A 20,344-nucleotide genomic window follows, 5' to 3' on the forward strand; every position below is an offset into this window, starting at 1 on the left:
ACTGATGTCCAAAAGGGGATTCGAAACCAAGCCTTGGAGGGAGCAGCTTCGGAAACTGTGGCATGGCGCCTCAACTACCTGCCGGCCGCCCCTGTTGAACAAGGGGAGGGAGGAGGACTAATTTCTTCCTCGCCAAAACCATCATGTTTACACCGGAGGAACAGAGAGGGAGAAGCAGTTTGGTGTACACGCCAGTATTCTTATAAGTGGAGCGCTGCCAGCCTGTTACGTGCCGTGCATTTACTCACAACTAATTTTGCAGAAGACGAAATATAATTTGGAAATTCGAATACAATGTTCGATACTGCGGTTACATGTTTAGCCTGAAGCAATTTTGCTAAGCCGTTCAATGGCAGTTTCCGAGTGTTTTATTCTTCTCGCTTTATGGAAAAAAATGGTTGAACATCACTACAGTCAAACACGTCCAGTGCCTACAGTGGCTAGACATATTCTGAATGGGTAAATACGCTGCGAGTAATTACAAGGGATAAAGACATGGCTAATTAGCCTGGCATAAGTTGGGCTTCGACATATGCTCACCTAGAAGTAGTACACATGTGACTGACTATGTGATTTGATCACTGCACCATCTATAAAGGCTTAGTGATTCATCTGTGCCTAATGCTGGGGTGACCAGTTTTTTTTGCCCAGTGAGCTTATTGCACCAGCCAGTTCTCAGTGAGATTTCACAGTCTGTGAAACTCTTGCACACACTACAGCGTAGGATGGAAGTAGCAGGAAGAGGGACAGATCTAGGTGACACTCTCCTATGCCACTTTGAAAACAGTCGGGCATGGTACGACTATGGGCTAGACCACCTGCAACTATCTGTCTGTACCAGTGCCTGTGCATACAGCAAATCGCTGCAGATCTCATGCGTCCATATGACACATTTTTAATCTACTGCTTGCCTGCCACCTATAGGTCTAGGAACGAGGTCTTTAGCAGCAAGTGGCTACTGTCTCACAAAGGTTTTCTCAGCTCTGTTTTCATGAGGCAAGAAATTATGCTGCGGTATGTATTCACAACTATCCTTAAAAATCATTAACAGAGTCAGATGTGGAAAGAATGATGTAAATAGTAAAGACAGCAGCCCTTAAGTGACAGCAGTTTTCAGATATTAATTCACTTCATGAGTTACAACGTCAAGCTGATGACTTCATAAAATTATTTGTGAATGAAGATGGAGAAGAATACAAAGTGAGTCATGTAAGGCGAAGTACCCATTTTATTTCTTGAATGGTTCCAGATATTGATACGAGGTTTTCGGATATTGACAGTATGCTGAGGTGCACATAATGTTTTGTATGTGTAGTGCACCAAACTCCAGCATCAACCAAGGTATTGAACCAAGTATTTTTATTTTAATGGAACCATTTACTTTTCATAACTATCTACATTCAATAGCTCTTGGAAAGACATTGATGTAACTGTTGATATTATTGACATTGAAATCTTTCACAAAAGAATCCAAGAAATGTACTAAAATTGAAAAGCAGTGTGACCAGAATTAGCTATTGTGGTGGAAGCCCACCAAGCAGAGCTTTCAAGCCATGTTATATGCAAAAACAGGCCTACACTACTAAGATCAAACCTCATTTCCTATGTCCTGTACAACACAGCTACAGTGTCAGCTATGACTTTTGTATGTAGTGCTATAGTATGAGATACCTTTTGGCCCTTCAGCTGAGGTTTAGGAAAACTATTTCAAAAGTTTGTACATTTCAGTATTTTATGGAAACAACTACAGTTTTGTCAGACAGTTTTCCATTTAAATCCTTCCCGTTGCAGCATATTTGTCAAAACCAAAACAGAAACGTTGGTCGTTCATCTTTCATAGTAATAAACATCCCTATTCATGGAGAAATTACTATATTAGCTTTCTTAGATTTGAAAAAATGCAATACCTAACTTGTCTTTGTCTAGAGATGCCTGAATGTTTCTTAAAGCTAAAACAATGTGTTTTATATACTACTAGAAATTTTAATTAGACAGAATATACTTTAAATAAACTACCTGTAAACATTTTATTCAGGTTGGTTGATGAATTGTCATCAATTGCACTGGCCCTGCCTGTGGCAGGGTGGGGCAGCTATGAGCCAGGATGGTGGTGAGCAAGTGGTGGGGGCAAGGTGGGAGCACAGGTGATTCCAGAGAAAGGGAGCTGCAAATGTAACAAGTTTTTTTTATTGACAGATCTGCACGGGTCGATACATTGGTCCAGTGGCTGGCTGGCCACTGAATCCTAATAGGCTAGCTGCCCATACACCTTGCATTGCTGACACTGTACTGCAGCATGCTGGTGGCCTCATCACATAAGCTGGCTGTACAAACCTCACACCAGCAGTGTGCAAACTGAACGCTGCTGGCCGGCCGCGGTGGTCTAGCGGTTCTAGGCGCGCAGTCCGGAACCGCGCGACTTCTACGGTCGCAGGTTCAAATCCTGCCTCGGGCATGGATGTGTGTGATGTCCTTAGGTTAGTTGGGTTTAAGTAGTTCTAAGTTCTAGGGGACTGATGACCACAGTAGTTAAGTCCCATAGTGCTCAGAGCCATTTGAACCATTTGAATGCTGCTGTGTCCGTTACACCCCTGGTGCTGTCTAGTGGTGTCACTGCATGAGATTCCCATCTGACAGCAACAAATGGTGGCTGGTGTGTGTGGAAAGTGATCCACTGCCCCCTGGGCAGGAGTCGACCATATTACTGGAGGTGACATAATGTGCCCATCTGTGCCATGGCATTAAGTTTGAGGAGGGACTTATTGTACAGAGCTGTTGCCCTGCCTTGACACAGAATCAGTGACCTCTGCTGGCAGGTCTGTGTTGTGACCTTGTCCAGCACAGCCCCATTGTCCTTGTCAGCTGAAAGACTCAGAATAATTCTATTACAAAAATGACCAGTACTTGCAGTTGGTAGCAGTGCTCTTGCAGTGCATATGCACCACTACCAATCAAGTATCTTAAAATGATACTGCCATTGCCATTGTGGAAACCTGCCTTGCCCCTTGCAGCACTAGTTAGTGCAGAACCACTGAGCTTGCTGTTTCAGCAAGCTAACCTGCCTCACAACACTGCACTGGCCTTGTCGAATTGTTACAGTGACATCATCTTGTGCTTGCTCACAATCAACGCTGCTGCTATGCACTACTCAGGCTCACACTAATATGCCCATCTATTGTCATTACACTACGCCACTGTCTTCTATGAACAAGACCGGATCCATGGGTCAGCCTTAAACCCTAAAATTGGTTTCCTATCAAGCTGCGTTTTCACACAGAATGCAAAGAAATTTTATAACCAAACAATTGGAACTTGTTCTCATGGTTTAGTTAAGGCATCCAATCTTACTTCTTATGCTGCTTATTGCTACTTAACCTATGAATCCACTTCTTACATCTGTTTTATGCTTCTGGCAGTTCAACTTTCATGGCTTTACATCCATTACATGTTCACACTATGAGGTTTCACTCTCAGTCTCTCTTATGCTCTAGGGAACCAATCTATTGGAATCTGGACTACTAGCAGTTTATGCTGATATTTGGCTCTCCACTTCAAAAGAATAAAAGGTATTCACAACAGAGTTAGACCCACTGTAGCACTTGTTATTGTGATACTCGCCATTGCTGTTATATGTCATTGTCCTTCTTTGAAATGTGCCCTTCCTGTACAGCAATGAACGATCCAGGGAATGCATTAGGTCAGGGTCTGTAGTTTGATTTAGAAATGCTGTATTTGGTCCTGGCAGAAATTCCAAAGATACACCTGGCCAATGCAACTGTGGTTGTCAGGTGTTCATTTGCATGATTCCCATAATTGTGTCTGGTAGATGGAAAATTGGCTCTATTATGTTGTATGTAGTCTCAATGATCAATAACCACTTCTCATCAGTTCAGTCTCTCTGGCCTAAACTGATCATGACCACCATCTGCATGGCTTGGCTCATCTCTCTTCCTTGTCGTGTTCCTTTAAAGTGTTCAATGAGATAAACAGGCTTCATTGGCAGTCCCTGTGTATGGAAACTGGTATATCAGAAAATACCTATCACGTGGGCTTCTGCTGCAGCACTCACTGTGCTGAAAAGCGGAAGAACAACACTGTATTCTGATGAAAGACACAGCTGATTTCTACAGTAGAACTTGAAGGCAATATTATAGAAGAGGAAGTAGATGAGGATGTGACACGAGATATGACACTGTGAGAAGAACTTCACAAAGTACTGAAAGACCGAAGTTGAAACAAGGCCCCTGGAGTGGACAGCATGAACAGCATTTCATCAGAACCACTGATATTCTTGGGAGATCCAGCCATGACAAGATCTACACTGATGGAAAAGAATCACAACACCAAAAAGTAATTACTGTAGGATGACAAAATTTCAGGAATACATTTGTTTAGGTAACATGTTTAATTGATCAACATTGCAAAATCACAGGTTAATTGATGCATGAGATAAGCTATTGCAAACGTGAATTGCTGATGCGTTTATAACCAATGTAACCACCAGAATGTTGAATGCAGTCATGCGGGTATGCATGTGTTGTCTTGTACAGATGCTGAATGTCAGTGTGTGGGATGGAATTCCATGCTTGTTGCACTTTGTCAGTCAATACAGGGGTGGTTAATGCTGCCTGTGGATGGCACTTGCCGGCCGAAGTGGCCGTGCGGTTAAAGGCGCTGCAGTCTGGAACCGCAAGACCGCTACGGCCGCAGGTTCGAATCCTGCCTCAGGCATGGATGTTTGTGATGTCCTTAGGTTAGTTAGGTTTAACTAGTTCTAAGTTCTAGGGGACTAATGACCTCAGAAGTTGAGTCCCATAGTGCTCAGAGCCATTTGAACCATTTGATGGCACTTGATTTGTCGTCCAATGATGTGCCATATGTGTTCAACTGCAGACAGATCTGGTGATCGAGCATGCCGAGGTGTCATGTCAACACCTTGTAGGGCATGTTGGGTTTCATCAGTGGTATGTGAGTGAGCATTATCCAGTTGGAAAATACCCCCAGAAATGCTGTTCATGAATGGCATCACAACAGATAAAATCACCAGATTGATGTACTGTTTTGCAGTTAAAGTGCATGGGATAGCCACAAGAGTGCTCCTGCTGTCATTCAAAATTGCAGCCCAGGTCATAACATAAGCCCAGGTGTATGTCCAGTGCACCTAGCAAGCAGATAGATTGGTTGCAGGCCCTCAAGTGGCCTCTTCCTAACCAACACATGGCTATAACTGGCACCGAGGTAGATCCAGCTTTCATCAGAAAAAACAACAGATCTCCATTCTGCCCTCCAATGAGCTCTCTCCTGACACTGCTGGAGTCAAAAATTGCAGTGGTTTGGGGTCAATGGAATGCATGCTACAGGGTATCTGGTTTGGACATGTCCTTCAAGTGACTGATTTGCAACAGCTCATTGTGTCACTGTAGTGCCAAGTGCTGCTCAGATTACTGCTGCAGATGCAATATGATGCATTAACTAGAGCTGTACACTGAACACCATGATCTTGCCTCTAGTTAGAACACTGCATCGGAATAACACAGGCTCTGCTATATCGTGTTTATCTGCTGATACTGGGCAAGCGACTTTCAAGTAAAATTTCTCCCCTGTACCAGAATGTACAAATGGATGTATGAGTTCAGGTTGTAGATACAAGGTTGACAACATATGGAAGTTTGTGTCTGGCCATGAGCTGTACTCAGATAGCCAAATGACAAGCCGATCGCTTGCGATAAGTGGGAAATCTGGGATCAAGTCTCAGTCCGGCACAAATTTTCATTGTCATTATTCCATTATACAGCTGATGGTTGTCTATATTCGCAACTGCGAATACATTTCCTGTATTTCATAATAGCTGTAGTCACCACAGTGACAGGAGCATTGCATCATAATTCAGAATAACACAGGCACCGCAATATCATTCAAACAAAACCAGTTTCCCCTTGACAACTTCTACTCTGTACAAGAATTCCTATTACTGTAATTTGTAAAAGGTGGTAGGTAGGAATTACTAACTCACATTTGTAGATATTTTTTAAAAAAACTTTGTAAACGTTTAGAATGTAGCCATATTTAAAAATTAAGTTTTGATGTGTGTTTAAAATGTCTCATTTCACATAATTACAGTTTTCATGCAAATCACCCATGGAGCATGAAACTAACTGATAAACTAACCAAGAAACTGCTTTTTGTTTGTAACAAAACAAAAATCTGGGATAAAATTTGCTTATCTCCTGAAGCAACTCAAATTTTTGTTTTGTCATATTTATTCTCACTAAAAGACTCACATAAGAAACTCAAAAGTGGCAGAAAATCACATTAAAAACTCATATTTCACAGCCATAAATAAGACACACTGGTTGTTTCAAGCTGATCTGAATCTTATTTGTGTTTAAAATCTCCTGTAGTTTGCCAGAAACACTCCATGCCATTTTTACTCTTCTGGTTATTTCTTTTGCTCTTTACCTAGTTAGTGTCTTCAAGTGCCTAAATTTTAAAAGTCATAAGCTAAAGCCATTACTTCATTGTTAATATGTACAATTTTTCTACTGGTGTGCTGATTATACATCTCTTTAGTCTAACAACAATCCTTTTTTTGGCCTAAATGCAAATCTGTTCTATTAAGTTTTTGTATTTGTTGTAGAAGTTTATCTGCACTATAAACAATCAGTATAGTTCCATGATAAAATTAATGTACTTCACTATGCCAACACAGGTAGAACCACTGCCCTGTTTCTCAATGGCTGTTAGTACAGATTATGTTGAAATTGAGTCAAAAGTTTAGTCAAAAATCTATGAATCCCAGAAAAAGTGGTAATTCAAACTCACGTTTTATAATTTCACGTTCAACTTTCAAATGTGTTGTGCCACACCCAGTTCGAAAACCATCATGTTCCTTAGCTTTTTTCCATGTGTACTGCCTATTTTCTTTCTTGTAAAGTAGAACAGTTAAGCAGTGTTTGAATTTTGGGGATATTATCTTCTTCCACAGATCATATGCAAATAATGTCACCAGTACCTTTATTACTATTTGGTCTCTGGTTTCAGTTATGTCTATTGAAACGTTACCATTCCAGCCACTTTGCACTGAATGGCTGTTGGTAGGGCTTCTTCAACATTTTGACAAAGTCCTGCAAGCACACACATCGACAACACATTGTGATCTTTCTATCCCTTGCAGCTTTTCCTCAATACTATATTCAAATTATCTGCTTTAAACATATCACACCACACTAGTCAGGATGTTAGATAATATGAGTTGCTTTTAGCACTGGGAATAACATACAGACCATTTGAAAATTGTAAAGCAATGGAAAGAACCAATAGATCATTTTTCTCAGAATTAAAGATTTTGAGAAGGTAACTGGATTTTTTATTTTTATTTTAATACTCCCATGAAAGATCTGAATCACTCCTGGCATTATTTTCATTAACCAAAAGTGTAAAAAATTATTGTTTCATGTACTGCCTAATCAGTTGTGTTTTGTGAAATTTCCATTAAGTGTAAGATAAATGGGTTCTCTTTTCATCAATTAAATTTGAAAAAATTGTTGTCTCATTTACTGTCTAATTAGTATTGTTTCGTGAAATTCCCATAAAGTGTGAGATAAATGGGTCCAAGAAGTGGATGATATTAAACTTGAACATTAATACAGCACCCTGTAAGTAGTTTTATAGCAACAGCTTACTCATTTTTTAATATTTTGGATGACCAATGAATAAATCAAGGCCACATCTATCTCAGACTTTGATGCAATGCGTATAACACATCTCTAACAGGATATATATATCACACAAGGAACTAAGATAAAAGAATTACACACATCTTCCTGCAGAGATAGCATCCATCCTGCTGGAGTTGACAGTGTGTGAGATGTTGTATGCTAGAAAGACAGCACTACATTTGACTGTACCAAGTACTCGTATGTCTTAACTTTGTGTACAATTGTCCACATTCAGAGTAATAAATGTATGGAAAACATTGACACATTATTTACTAAGCAGAGTGATCAAGTTATGTAATTTTAATGTATTCATTACAGGTTATGTTCAAGTGTTACTGTTGAATCACAGATTTATTTTATTTGGCTTGCTCCTTCCACTACAGTAGAGAGCACCAAGTATCAAGTGAAACTTAGTATTTGAAGTTGTGTTGCTCCAAAGCTAAACATGAAGCAGCTTGGAATTTATGAAAAACTTCATTATATCTCATGTTACATGAATTCTGAGAACATCTATCATGAATTAATAAGAATTCATTTAGTAAATATGGAAAACAACTAATAAAAACTATGAGCAAGTATTAATTTTCTACATAATGTCTGACTCAGATATACCTGGTGAAACAGGAGAAGACTGTGGGACAAAGTGTGGAAACTGGTGTGCAAAAGAAATTGCAGGATGTATTGTGCAGTCTGCAATTGGACTTATAGGGCTTGCATGTATGGGGCTCATGTCATGTATCGGTAAGTGTTGTGGTTGTGCTAAATAAGAGCAGTGAATGATACACACACTCATTTAAAGATTAACTGTAAAAGATTGCACATCAAGATCCTTGTTTCAGTAATGTGCAATTGTGTTGTTTCTTTCTGCTAATGTTATGGTTTCATTAATCCAGTCAATTATGTTGAAAAGTAGCTGTGTTACCAGAATATCTTCCTGTGTAATCTATGTGGCTACAAAAATATAGCTTGTACAAATTCTTTTGAAATTTAGTAGCATGTAGAGGAATATGAAATTTAAGGAAAGATGTTTTTTGATTACTGTTAAACAGAAAGATGTAACAGTTTGTTGATACAGTAAAAGAAAAAAAACTTTAAAATAGACCATCATTATTACAACATATATGTGAAACCATCATTATTACAACATATATGTGAAAGCAGTTTCAATCACAGCCTGAGAGCACCAGTAAATCAAGAAGTTGTTCATACAACAGTAAACATTATTTTGCAAGTAAAAGAAATTTATTTGGTGGCTAGACATCACATTGACACATAATATTTTCCTTTCTTCTAACTGCTCTGTCATAATGAATTAGGGCTGAAGCTCACAGCTGTTTACATGGTCAATAAAATTACATTCTGAATCTTTGTTAGAAAAATGTCACAATTTTTACTTATTTGGTACGAGACTCCAATTCATTGTTTAAAATATGAAATCTTCTAAAATACATTTTGATCAACTATGCAGTAAGAGACTATTTCACGGAAGTTAGAGGACAGTAATACAACAATTCGACATTGTGGTGGATAGAAATTACATTATATTTGCCAGTGACACTTGTATTTATAATTTATATATATATAAAAAAAAAACAAAGATGATGTGACTTACCAAACAAAAGCGCTGGCAGGTCGATAGACACACAAACAAACACAAACAAACATGTGTGTGTGTGTGTTTGTTTGTGTTTGTGTGTTTGTTTGTGTGTCTATCGACCTGCCAGCGCTTTCATTTGGTAAGTCACATCATCTTTGTTTTTAGATATATTTTTCCCACGTGGAATGTTTCCCTCTATTATATCCATAAATATATATATATATATGTACATGAGACTGAGTTTCATACCCAAAATGCAAGAGACAGTAACTGTTCAGTTGATTTGTAAATTTATTTCAGGATTATCAACATAGGAACTTCATGTTAGAATTTCATATTAACTAAAGCATACAGACAATGTTCATCACAGAAGTTATAATTACACTTAATAATTCAAACTGCTTCCTTCTTCTCACACATTTTTATGTGGCAGTCTTTTTTGTGACCAAAACTTACTTTAAGACATTGTTTTTCATTTCAGTTTCTTTTGAATTAAGTGTGTTCTTTCACTAATTAATATTTCCATACATTTTGAAGGGGCAATGTCTTCTCAACAAGCCATGAATAAGTATCAAAGTCATTTTCATATAACAGTTGAGCACCCACAGTTTTCCGAACTCTATCATGATAGCTGTTCAGCCATTTAACCTGTAAAGAAATAAAAAAGAAATAGAAAAATTTACTGAGAAGAAAGTACAGAGTTAACAATGTGCCTGGTTAAATAAGACGTAAATTTTTATTAACTTGCATAAAGCTCTGTAAACAATAAAGTTAGAAAATGTTAAATAATTGGTTTAGGATGATACAGCTGAGAACAGAGGAAACATGAACATAGGAGACATTAAGAGATGAAATGTTTTTTGAAATACAGCTATCTTTTTCTAAAAGCAGAAAATGCAAAAACTGTGCATAAAACTGTGAATTGAACTAAAATTACATATATTATGCATACAAATGTAAGCAGTAACTTCTCAAACAACAGATGTTCAGAATCAACAAATTACAGTGTTTTCTGTCTGAGTGTGAAAAAGTTAGACATTTGTTTACATCAAAATTGACTTGTAGAAGATACCATTGGAATCTTAAATAAATATGAAAATTTCGCAGTACCTAACAGCTTTTATGAGATTTTTTAAAAATTTTATTTATTATTTGTCCATCTTTAGTGGCTATGGTGGTCTAGCAGGTAGAATGCTACACTCCAGCTATGGAAGCCCCTGGGTCTGTCCCAGGTAGGGATGCAGATTTGTCTTCATTCCAGTCCCTTCAGGATGGCTCCAAGTCCACTCAGCCTGTTATCAAATGAGTACCAGGGATCTCTTCTGGGAGTAAAAGACAGCTGAGTTCATAGGCTCACTACAAACCCCCTGCTAGTTCTATGATGAGTAAAGGCTGTACTACTACTCTTATCTACAGTCACACCAATAGCTCAGTCAGGGGCTGTGCACCACAGACTTCGCCTTTTTACCTCATCCATTCACCTTTAAACGTTTGCATGTAATTGAGGTAATGATGAATTTAAAATGGCTTTAATTCGGTATGCTCAATGTGATAGAAAACATGGTTTTATACCTAAAATCATAATATCAAATGGTATGTAGTAAGCTATAAGAAACAAATGTTAAAATAAATAACCACTCATCTTGCAGAATCCTTTTTAAGAATGTTCTTACATTCATTTCCTAGTACATTTACTCCTTAACAGTTCTTTTTGCTGATAATAAAAATGAGTTTCATCTGAACTGTTATTTGCACAATTAATTTAAAATAAAGAATCTCTATCAACTCCAACAAAAATTTAAAGGAAGACACCATTAGTCACAGCTTCTGTGAATTATCTGATTATCTGGATTCAGGGATTGAAACTTCCTGTTAACCACATAGCAAATAGCAGAGTTGATAGTGAAGCTGCATGACAAGTAGTATTGTACTTACTTAGTTAGTTACTTACTTCATATAACATATTCATGATAAATGTTATAATGTGGGATGCATCAACTGAACAACTCTGTCATATACCAGCTCTGCTGCAATCACTGCATGGACTTTTAGTACTTCAGTACAACAACCAACAAGCAATCCATGAGAATGAATGGCCACCACCAAACTGTGGCTAAGAACAAAATAGATCACCCATTCGCACAACATGCACCTGAACACAACATTCTTGATTTCAATTTTTGTTTCATGACTTGGGTTATCTAGATTCTCCCCTCTACCACCAGCTTTTCTGAAATGCTCAAATGGGACATGCAGATGCAACACATCCTTCACTCCTGGAACCATCCTGGCCTCAATATCTGTTAATCGACTGTCCCCACACCCTTAAACAAACAGCTTGCTCTTCGTCTGTCCTGTCACCCCCTCCCAATTCGCCTCTCCTCATCCCCTTCATTGTTCACTGCTCCTCAGTGTATCCAATACCCATGCATTACATGGATAGCCCAGGCACCTGCCACATCTCTCTCCAGCATTCCTAGCCAGCAAATCAACTGCCTCCCTACAGGCTACTAGCTACCCAACCCAACCCTCTTCGTGCCTCACACTTCTTTTCCCCTCTATCCGCTCTTTCCAACACAACATCTGCCCACCATAGTCCACCTGCCGAACTGCATTCCTCACACTGTGCATCCAGCTGGCACTATGTAGAAGTATAGAGAGTAAGAACTTTTGTGTGTGTGTGTGTGTGTGTGTGTGTGTGTGTGTGTGTGTGTGTGTGTGTGTGTGTGTGCACATGTGCATGCAAGTGTGTGCATTTGTACTCCAGCTCAAGAAAAGATTTATTCTCAAAGCTAGCAAATTTTTTGTCATTTTTGTGTGTGCCTGTCAATGACTCGACACTTGTCCATTATGGTGAGTGGTGTCCTTTACTCCCACAGTAACAGCAATCAGCTGAACAAACATAGGAGAGAGAGAGAGAATGAGCGGTGAGGGGGTGGGAAGAATGGCGGGGGGGGGGGGAGGGGGGGGGGGGAGTGCTCTGTTGTAACAAATGTTGGGGGGCAGTGCTTTGTTGTAACAAATGTTGGTACCTGTTTTCTTTGAAAAATACCAGTTTATACATGTAAATATTCAGCTACCAATCGAGAAATTACAGCAGCTCTTTAACATAACTAGGAAGCAGCAGCTATTTTCTAACTAGTGGCTTTCCTTCTAATGTGCTAGATTACACTTAGCTGCATAAGCAAAAAAACTGTGTTCAGCAGTATGATGACAGATCACAGACTCTAAATCTGTAGATTGTTTAGTGCTATTCATACTTGTGACACCTAAATGTAACCAAGTAATTTATGCAGAAAGCTATTGTTCTGAAAAAAAGTTGATGCCTCCTCAGTTTCACAATGAAGCTGCTGTTTACTTGCTATTATCAGCTTAACATTTGTTTGATCACAATGGTATTAAAAAAAGGTTGGCATAAAGACACATTAATATCTGACTATACAACTACAGAACAATCACTGGACTAATTCACATCTATTAAATATCTGGGAAAACGCAATTTAAAATGGAACTACCACATAAAATTAATCACAGGTGAGGCAGATGCCACACTGAGATTTACTTGAAGGTTCCTCTGGAAGTGTAGTCCACTGACAAAATAGTTAGTGTAGAAAAACCCTGTTTTGATCAATGCTTGAATACTGCTCAGCAACAGGGATCTATGCCAGGTAAGACTGATAGAAAATATAGAGAAAATCCAAATAAGAGCAGTGTGTTACATCACAGGTTCACTTAGAAAATGTGAAAGTATCACTAAAATGCTCACCAACTCCAGTGGCAGATGTGCACAATTGATAACAAGATCACATGTTCCTAGAAGGATCAACTGATATACTACCCCTCCTATATATATCCCGTGAAAAGACTACAAAAAACATTAGTAGGATTTGAGTTCACACAGACACTTACCAAGACTTCATCATTCTGCTGACCTTTTGAGAATGTAGCAGGAAAGGGGTGAAGTGGCACTGGTATACTAAGCACCCTCTGCCACACACCGTAAGGTGGCTTGCAAGGTATTTACATAGAAGTAGAAATAACTTGTTGTTTACACCACAGAATTATGTCTAGTTCAACATATTACTTCATCACTGCTGCCATTGGTACAAACTCACCATGAACATTTTGATGTGAAGATGATTAGTTAACAAAAACTGGTCACCAAGTACAAATGAAAAGTGATTTTGGCTGTTTGAAGGTAAGCTTTTTTTATTTGTGTGTTTTTAGGAAAAAGTATTATTTGTAAGACACAGAATGCTGTTTATAGTAGTTTGGGAATTTTCTAGCTATTTTTCTGCTTAATGATATAGATATGCTTATGTACCTTGTTTCAGATGTCTTGAGCAAAGATAAGTAATGCAGGCATCAAAACCAAACTCAGTAAGCAACATCTGTGCACTGTAGAACCTCCTGAGAGCAAAATATAAGGTTCTGTCTTTCTCAACAGCCATTCATAAGTTTCATTGTCTCCCACCTGAACCAACTGCGCACCAATTATATTACGAACTTGAAAATTATAGTTGTTTAACCACATTATCTGTAAATATAAGAAGATGACAGTAAGCAGAATTGCATTTGTTTGCAAATACAACAAAGCTTTGTGCCATGGATAACCTGTCCTTGAATCTGTTAGAATACAATAGTGAACAATGGTTTTTCTGAAGGAGGACTCAAAAGTAGGTACTTAATTACATCTTAAGGTGGATTCACACCACACCGCTATTAGTACCCATAAATTAACAAACTTGGTGGAGTGCCTTATTGGAAACAAATGTGGATGGCTTATCTTCAAACTGGATTGCAGATACCCAGTTTAACACAGTCTGCTAGGGCCCAGACCAAATGTGTCATTGGTGAGACGAACCCTGGCACATTGCTAAATGACAATACTGAGTGACAGATTAAGGGCTTTGCAAAAAATGATGCACACACCATCTGGTCATCTTGTTCAAAAGTTGTGAGAACAGAAGCACTAAGGTCTGGGTTTAGTATGCTGGAGCACAACTCTGCCAAAATTTAACACCATTTTTGCCTCTCTCCAAAATCTCAAGGTGTGAGACACATGACTTCCACGAACATTGAGTGAGATGGTTCAGTGGTTAGCACAATGGACTCTCATTTGGTAGGATGGTGTTTCAAGCAAATGTCTGACCATTTTCATGCAGGTTTTCTGTGATTTTTCTGAATCACTCCAAGCAAATGCCCAAATGCCAGGGTGTTTCATTTGAAAGATCATAGTCAATTGCCCTTCCCAGCCTTGAAACATTCTGAGCTTGTGCTCTGTGTCTAATGACTTCATTGTCAACAACACATTAAACCCTTATCTTCCATCTTTCTTCCTTCCAGGAACATCAGTATTCCGTCTCAGGTGAAAAAATATTGTGAGCAGTGAACTGAGGGAACTCTAGCAGTAGCTTCAAGACGTGGAAGGAAGCTTGGCCCCTTTTGTGCAGGCACGTTGTAACTCAAAGTTTAGCTAAATGGACAAGAACAAGGAACTTTTTTTGTGCAACCTATGTCCTTGATTATTTATGTACCCCAACCTCTGTCTTCCTCTACCAATGTTCCCCTCCACAGCTCCTTCTAGTACCATGGAAGTCATTCTCTGATATCTTCACAGATGTTCTCTCTCTCTTCTCCTTGTCAGTGTTTTCCACATATTCCTTTCCTCTCCAATTCCGCACAGAACCTCCTCATTCCTTACCTTATCAATCCACCTAATTTTCAACATATGTCTGTAGCACCACATCTCAAATGCCCCAATCTTTCCTGTTCCAATTTTCCTGCAGTCTATGTTTCATTACCATACAATGCTGTGTTCCAAATGTACATTCTCAGAAATTTCTTCCTCAAATTAAGGCCTATGTTTGATACCAGCAGACTTCTCTTGGCCAGGAATGCCATTTTTGTCAGTGATAGTCTGCTTTTGATGCCCCCCTTGCTCCATTCATCATTGGTTATTTTGCTGCTTAGGTCACAGAATTCCTTAACTCCATCTATTCTGTGACCATCAATCCTGATGTTAAGTTTCTCGCTGTTCTCATTTCTGCTACTTCTCATTACTTTTGTCTTTCTTAGATTTACTCTCAATCTGTATTCATCAGACTGTTCATTCCATTCAGCAAATCATGTACTTCTTCTTCACTTTCACTCAGGATAGCAATGTCATCAGCAAAACATATCATTGATAGACTTTCACCTTATAATTTAACCCAGCTCCTGAACCTTTCTTTTATTTCCATCACTGCTTCTTCGATGTACAGAGTGAACAGTAGGGGCAAAAGGCTACATCCCTGTCTCACACTCTTTTTAACCTGAGCACTTTGTTTTTGGTCAGCCACTCCTATTATTCCCACTTGGCTCTTGCACATATTGTATATTACCCATCTCTCCCTGTAGCTTACCCATATTTTTCTCACAATTTCGAACATCTTGCACCATTTTACATTGTCAAACTCTTTTTCCAGTTGACAGATCTTATAAACATGTCTTTATTTTTCTTTAGTCTTGCTTTTTTCTTTAGTCTTGCTTCCATTATCAAGTGCAACAACAGAATTGCCTCTCTGATGCCTTTATCTTTACTAAAGTCAAACTGATTATGACATAACATGTCCTCAATTTTCTTTCCCAGTCTTCTGTATATTATCCTTGTCAGCAACTTGGAGGGATGAAATGTTACGCTGCTCATGTGATAATTCTTGCACTTGTCAGCTCTTGCAATTTTCGGAACTGTGTGGATGATATTTTTCCGAAAGTGAAATGGTATGTCACCAGACATATATTCTACACAACAACATGAATAGTCATTTTGTTTTGTTATCACTTTCCCCAATAATTTGAGAAATTCTGATGGAATGTTATCCATCCCTTCTGCCTTAATTTATCTTAAGTCCTCCAAAGCTCTCTTAAATTCTGATTCTAACACTATATCCTCTATCTCTTCTAAATTGACTCCTGTTTCTTCTTCTATAACATCAAAAAAGTCTTCACCCTCATAGAGGCCTTCAATGTACTCTTTCTACCTATCTGCTGTCTCCTTTGCATTTAACAGCAGAGTTCCCATTGCACTTTAAACGTTACCACCCTTGCTTTTAATGACAGCGAAGGCTGTTTTGACTTTCCTGTATGCTGAGTCAGTCATTGCAGCAATCATTTCTTTTTCGGTTTCTTCACATTTTTCATGCAGCCATTTCATCTTAGTTCCCCTGCACTTCCTATTTATTTCATTCCTCAGCGACTTGTATTTCTGTATTACTTAATTTCCCTGAATATTTTCGTACTTCCTTCTTTCATCGATTAACTGAAGTATTTCTTTGTTACCCATGGTTTCTTTGCAGTTACCTTCTTTGTACCTATGTTTTTATTTCCAACTTCTGTGATTGCCCTTTTTAGAGATGTCCATTCCTCTCCAACTGTACTGCCTACTGAGCTATTCCTTATTGCTCTATCTATAGTCTTTGAGAGCTTCAAGTTGACTCATCATCCCTTGGTACTTCTGTATCCCACTTCTTTGTGCATTGATTCTTCCTGACTAATCTCTTGAACTTCAACCTACTCTTCAACTCTACTACATTGTGATCTGAGTCTATATCTGCTCTGGGGATGACTTAAAATCCAGTATCTGATTTTGGAAACTCTGTCTGACCATGATGTAATCTAACTGAAATCTTCTCGTATCACTTCGTCCTTTATTAGCATACCTGCTCCTCTTGTGATTCTTGAACAGAGTATTCACTATTACTTGCTGAAATTTATTACAGAGCTCCATTAGCATTCCTCCTCTCTCATTCCTTGTCCCAAGCCCCTATTCTCCTGTAACCATTTCTTCTACTCTTTCCCCTGGGCTATAGATTTCCAACTATTGCTACTATTTTTTATTTAGGGGCAACAAACTGCAGAGGTCTGGAATACAAAAACAGAGCTTAATAGAGTTGGAAGGGGATTCAAATCACATCATGTAGATTATAGTAAGCTTATCAAAACTGAAAATAGAGGGAGAGAGAAAGAAAACGATTTATTGCAAACAAGAAACTCAAAAGCATGATAACAGAATTGAAGTAATCTCAGGGAGAATAGAAAGACTTGTTTTTAAAAATAAATTTAAGTCTATGCATCAATGTGTTCAAATTCTAATGTGAAATACAAGTCTTATACCTAATAATTTAATTGGATAGATAGAAAATTTACTCACCAAGTGGTGGCAGAATACACACATAAAAATGTTATTATTAGGCAAGCTTTCGGAGCCTGTGGCTCCTTCTTCAGGCAGAAGGGTTGAAGGGGAACAAAGAGGGGTGAACAAAAAGGACTGAAGAGGTCTAGGAAAAGGGGTAGATTTTGGGAAAGTCAGCCAGAAGTGCGGGTCAGTGGAGATTCACCAGACAGGATGAGAAGGAATGACTGATTGTTGGAGACTGCATCAGGCAATATTTGAAAACATGGAAGCTTAAAGGTAGAAGACAGGGTAATATGCAAGACAAAGATTACTGCTTAAACATCATGCATGAGTTAATAAGAGTTAAAACCTAAGTGCATTCTACGTAACAGAGGTGGGAGGGGGCAGTGAAAAATAGATGGGTAAGACAATGAAAGATATAGAAAGCTAAAACGGAGTGAGGAAAAGAGTAGTTAATGTGAAGAAACGCTAAGACAGAAGAAATTAACGTAAATTAAGGCCAGGTGGGTGTCAAGAGCCAAGGACATGTTGTAGAGCTGCTTCCCACCTGCGGAGTTCTGAGAACCTAGTGTCTGGTGGAACAATCCAGATGGCGCGTGTTGTGAAGCAGGCACTGAGATCACAATTGCCATGTTATAGAGCTTGCTCTGCAACAGGATATTGTGTGTTGCCAGCATAGACGCTCTGCCTATAACGGCTGGTATATGCCATGTCGTTTCACAGGTGGTTCTCCCTCTGACAGGATATGTTTTGCCAGTTACAGGACTGGTATAGGTGGTGGTGAGAGAGTGCATAGGGCAAGTCTTGCAGTGGGAGGGGGGGGGGGGGTCACAGGAGCATGATGGGTCTTCACATAAATTCCTGGAACTGATCCCTCCAAAAAACAATTTCAGAGCACGCCACTGGTAACTCAGTGTTATCCTGGACTGGAATGTATTAATCAGCTACTTCAACAAGGCCATGACTTCTTAAAATCATGACCTGAAATGAGATCCATTCTATCTGAGACTTTACCCACCACACTTAGAATAGTTTTTCAGTAGTGAAGCAACTTAAATCATTTAATAAAAGCAAGTCTTCTGGTCCAGACTGTATACCAATTAGCTTCCTTTTGGAGTATGCTGATGCATTAGCTCCATACTTAACAATCATTGACAACCATTCGCTCGATGAAAGATCCATACCCAAAGACTGGAAAGTTGCACAGGTCACACCAATATTCAAGAAAGGCAGTAGGAGTAATCCACTAAATTACAGCCCCATAATGTTAACGTCAATATGGAGCAGGATTTTGGAACATATATTGTGTTCGAACATTATGAATTACCTTGAAGAAAACAGTCTACTGACACACAGTCAACATGGGCTTAGAAAACATCATTCCTGTGAAACACAACTAGCTCTTTATTCACATGAAGTTTTGAGTGCTATTGACAGGGGATTTCAGATTGATTCCATGTTTCTGGATTTCTGGGAGGCTTTTGACACTGTACCACACAAGTGGCTCATAGCGAAATTGTGTGCTTATGGAATATCATCTCATTTATGTGACTGGATTTGTGATTTCCTGACAGAGAGGTCGCAGTTTGTAGTAATTGACGGAAAGTCATCGAGTAAAACAGAAGTGATTTCTGGCATTCCCCAAGGTAGTGTTATAGGCCCTTTACTGCTCCTTATCTATATAAACAATTTGGGAGATAATCTCAGCAACTGTCTTGGGTTATTTGCAGATGACACTGCCATTTATTGACTAATAAAGTCATCAGAAGATCAAAACAAACTGCAGAACAATTTAGAAAAGATATCTGAATGGTGTGAAAAGTGGCAGTTGACCCTAAATAATGAAAAGTGTGAGGTCATTCACATGAGTGCTAAAAGGAACTCATTAAACTTTGGTTACACGATAAATCATTCTAATCTAAAAGCGATAAATTCAACTAAATACCTAGGTATTACAATTATGAACAACTTAAATTGGAAGGAACACATAGAAAATGTTGTGGGGAAGGCTAACCAAAGATTGCATTTTATTGGCAGGACACTTAGAAAATGTAACAGACCTACTAAGAAGACTGCCTACACTATGCTTGTCCGTCCTCTTTTAGAATACTGCTGCACGGTGTGGGACCCTTACCAGATAGGACTGACAGGGTACATTGAAAAAGTTCAAAGAAAGGCAGCACGTTTTGTATTATTACGAAATATGGGAGAGAGTGTCACAGAAATGATACAGGATTTGGGCTGGAAATCCTTAAAAGAAAGGCATTTTTCATTGCGACAGAATCTTCTCACGAAATTCCAAATCACCAACTTGCTTCTCCGAATGCAAAAATATTTTGTTGACACCGATCACCATGATAAAATAAGGGAAATCAGAGCTCGTATGGAAAGATATAGGTGTTTGTTCTTCCTGCGTGCTATACGAGATTGGAATAATAGAGAATTGTGAAGATTATTTGATGAACCCTCTGCCAGGCACTTAAATGTGATTTGCAGAGTATCCATGTAGATGTAGATGTAGATCACCCTCCCAGTCTTCACAATATTCTTGTCAGATCCTACGCTTCTTCTGCACCCATCTTCCTACCCTATGGTTCCTACTCCCGTGACCATCCTCACTGCAGGACTTGCCCTATACACCCTCCTACCACCACCTATACCATCCCTGCATTTGGCAAAACATGTATGATCAAGGGAAGAGCCACCTGTGAAACAACAACTATTCACCAGCTGTTACGTAAACACTGTTTGACCTTTTACATCAGCATGACTACAACCATATCATCAATTAGAATGAATGGGTATAAGCAGAGGGCCTACAATATCCTGTTGTAGAGCATGCTCTACAACAAG

The 20,344-nt window shown here is 38.9% G+C and overlaps 1 protein-coding gene and 1 long non-coding RNA gene across 2 annotated transcripts in view; one reads left to right on the plus strand and one right to left on the minus strand.

Annotated features, from left to right (window-relative positions):
• Positions 1–7,845: 7,845 nt before the first annotated feature.
• On the plus strand, positions 7,846–8,289 carry LOC124595809. The gene is made up of 2 exons (XR_006978249.1): positions 7,846–7,963; positions 8,037–8,289. It is a non-coding gene; the product is annotated as an uncharacterized LOC124595809 (long non-coding RNA).
• Positions 8,290–9,478: 1,189 nt separating this feature from the next.
• LOC124593948 (xaa-Pro aminopeptidase ApepP-like) overlaps positions 9,479–20,344 on the minus strand; it is a 144,263-nt gene continuing 133,397 nt past the window's right edge. The window contains exon 14 of the mRNA XM_047132297.1: positions 9,479–9,963. Coding sequence (XP_046988253.1) covers positions 9,829–9,963 — 135 coding nt within the window. The 3' untranslated portion in view covers positions 9,479–9,828. The remainder of the gene's footprint in view (positions 9,964–20,344) is intronic.

The sequence above is a fragment of the Schistocerca americana genome, chromosome 2 (genome assembly GCF_021461395.2).
Source record: "Schistocerca americana isolate TAMUIC-IGC-003095 chromosome 2, iqSchAmer2.1, whole genome shotgun sequence".
Taxonomy (NCBI): domain Eukaryota; kingdom Metazoa; phylum Arthropoda; class Insecta; order Orthoptera; family Acrididae; genus Schistocerca; species Schistocerca americana.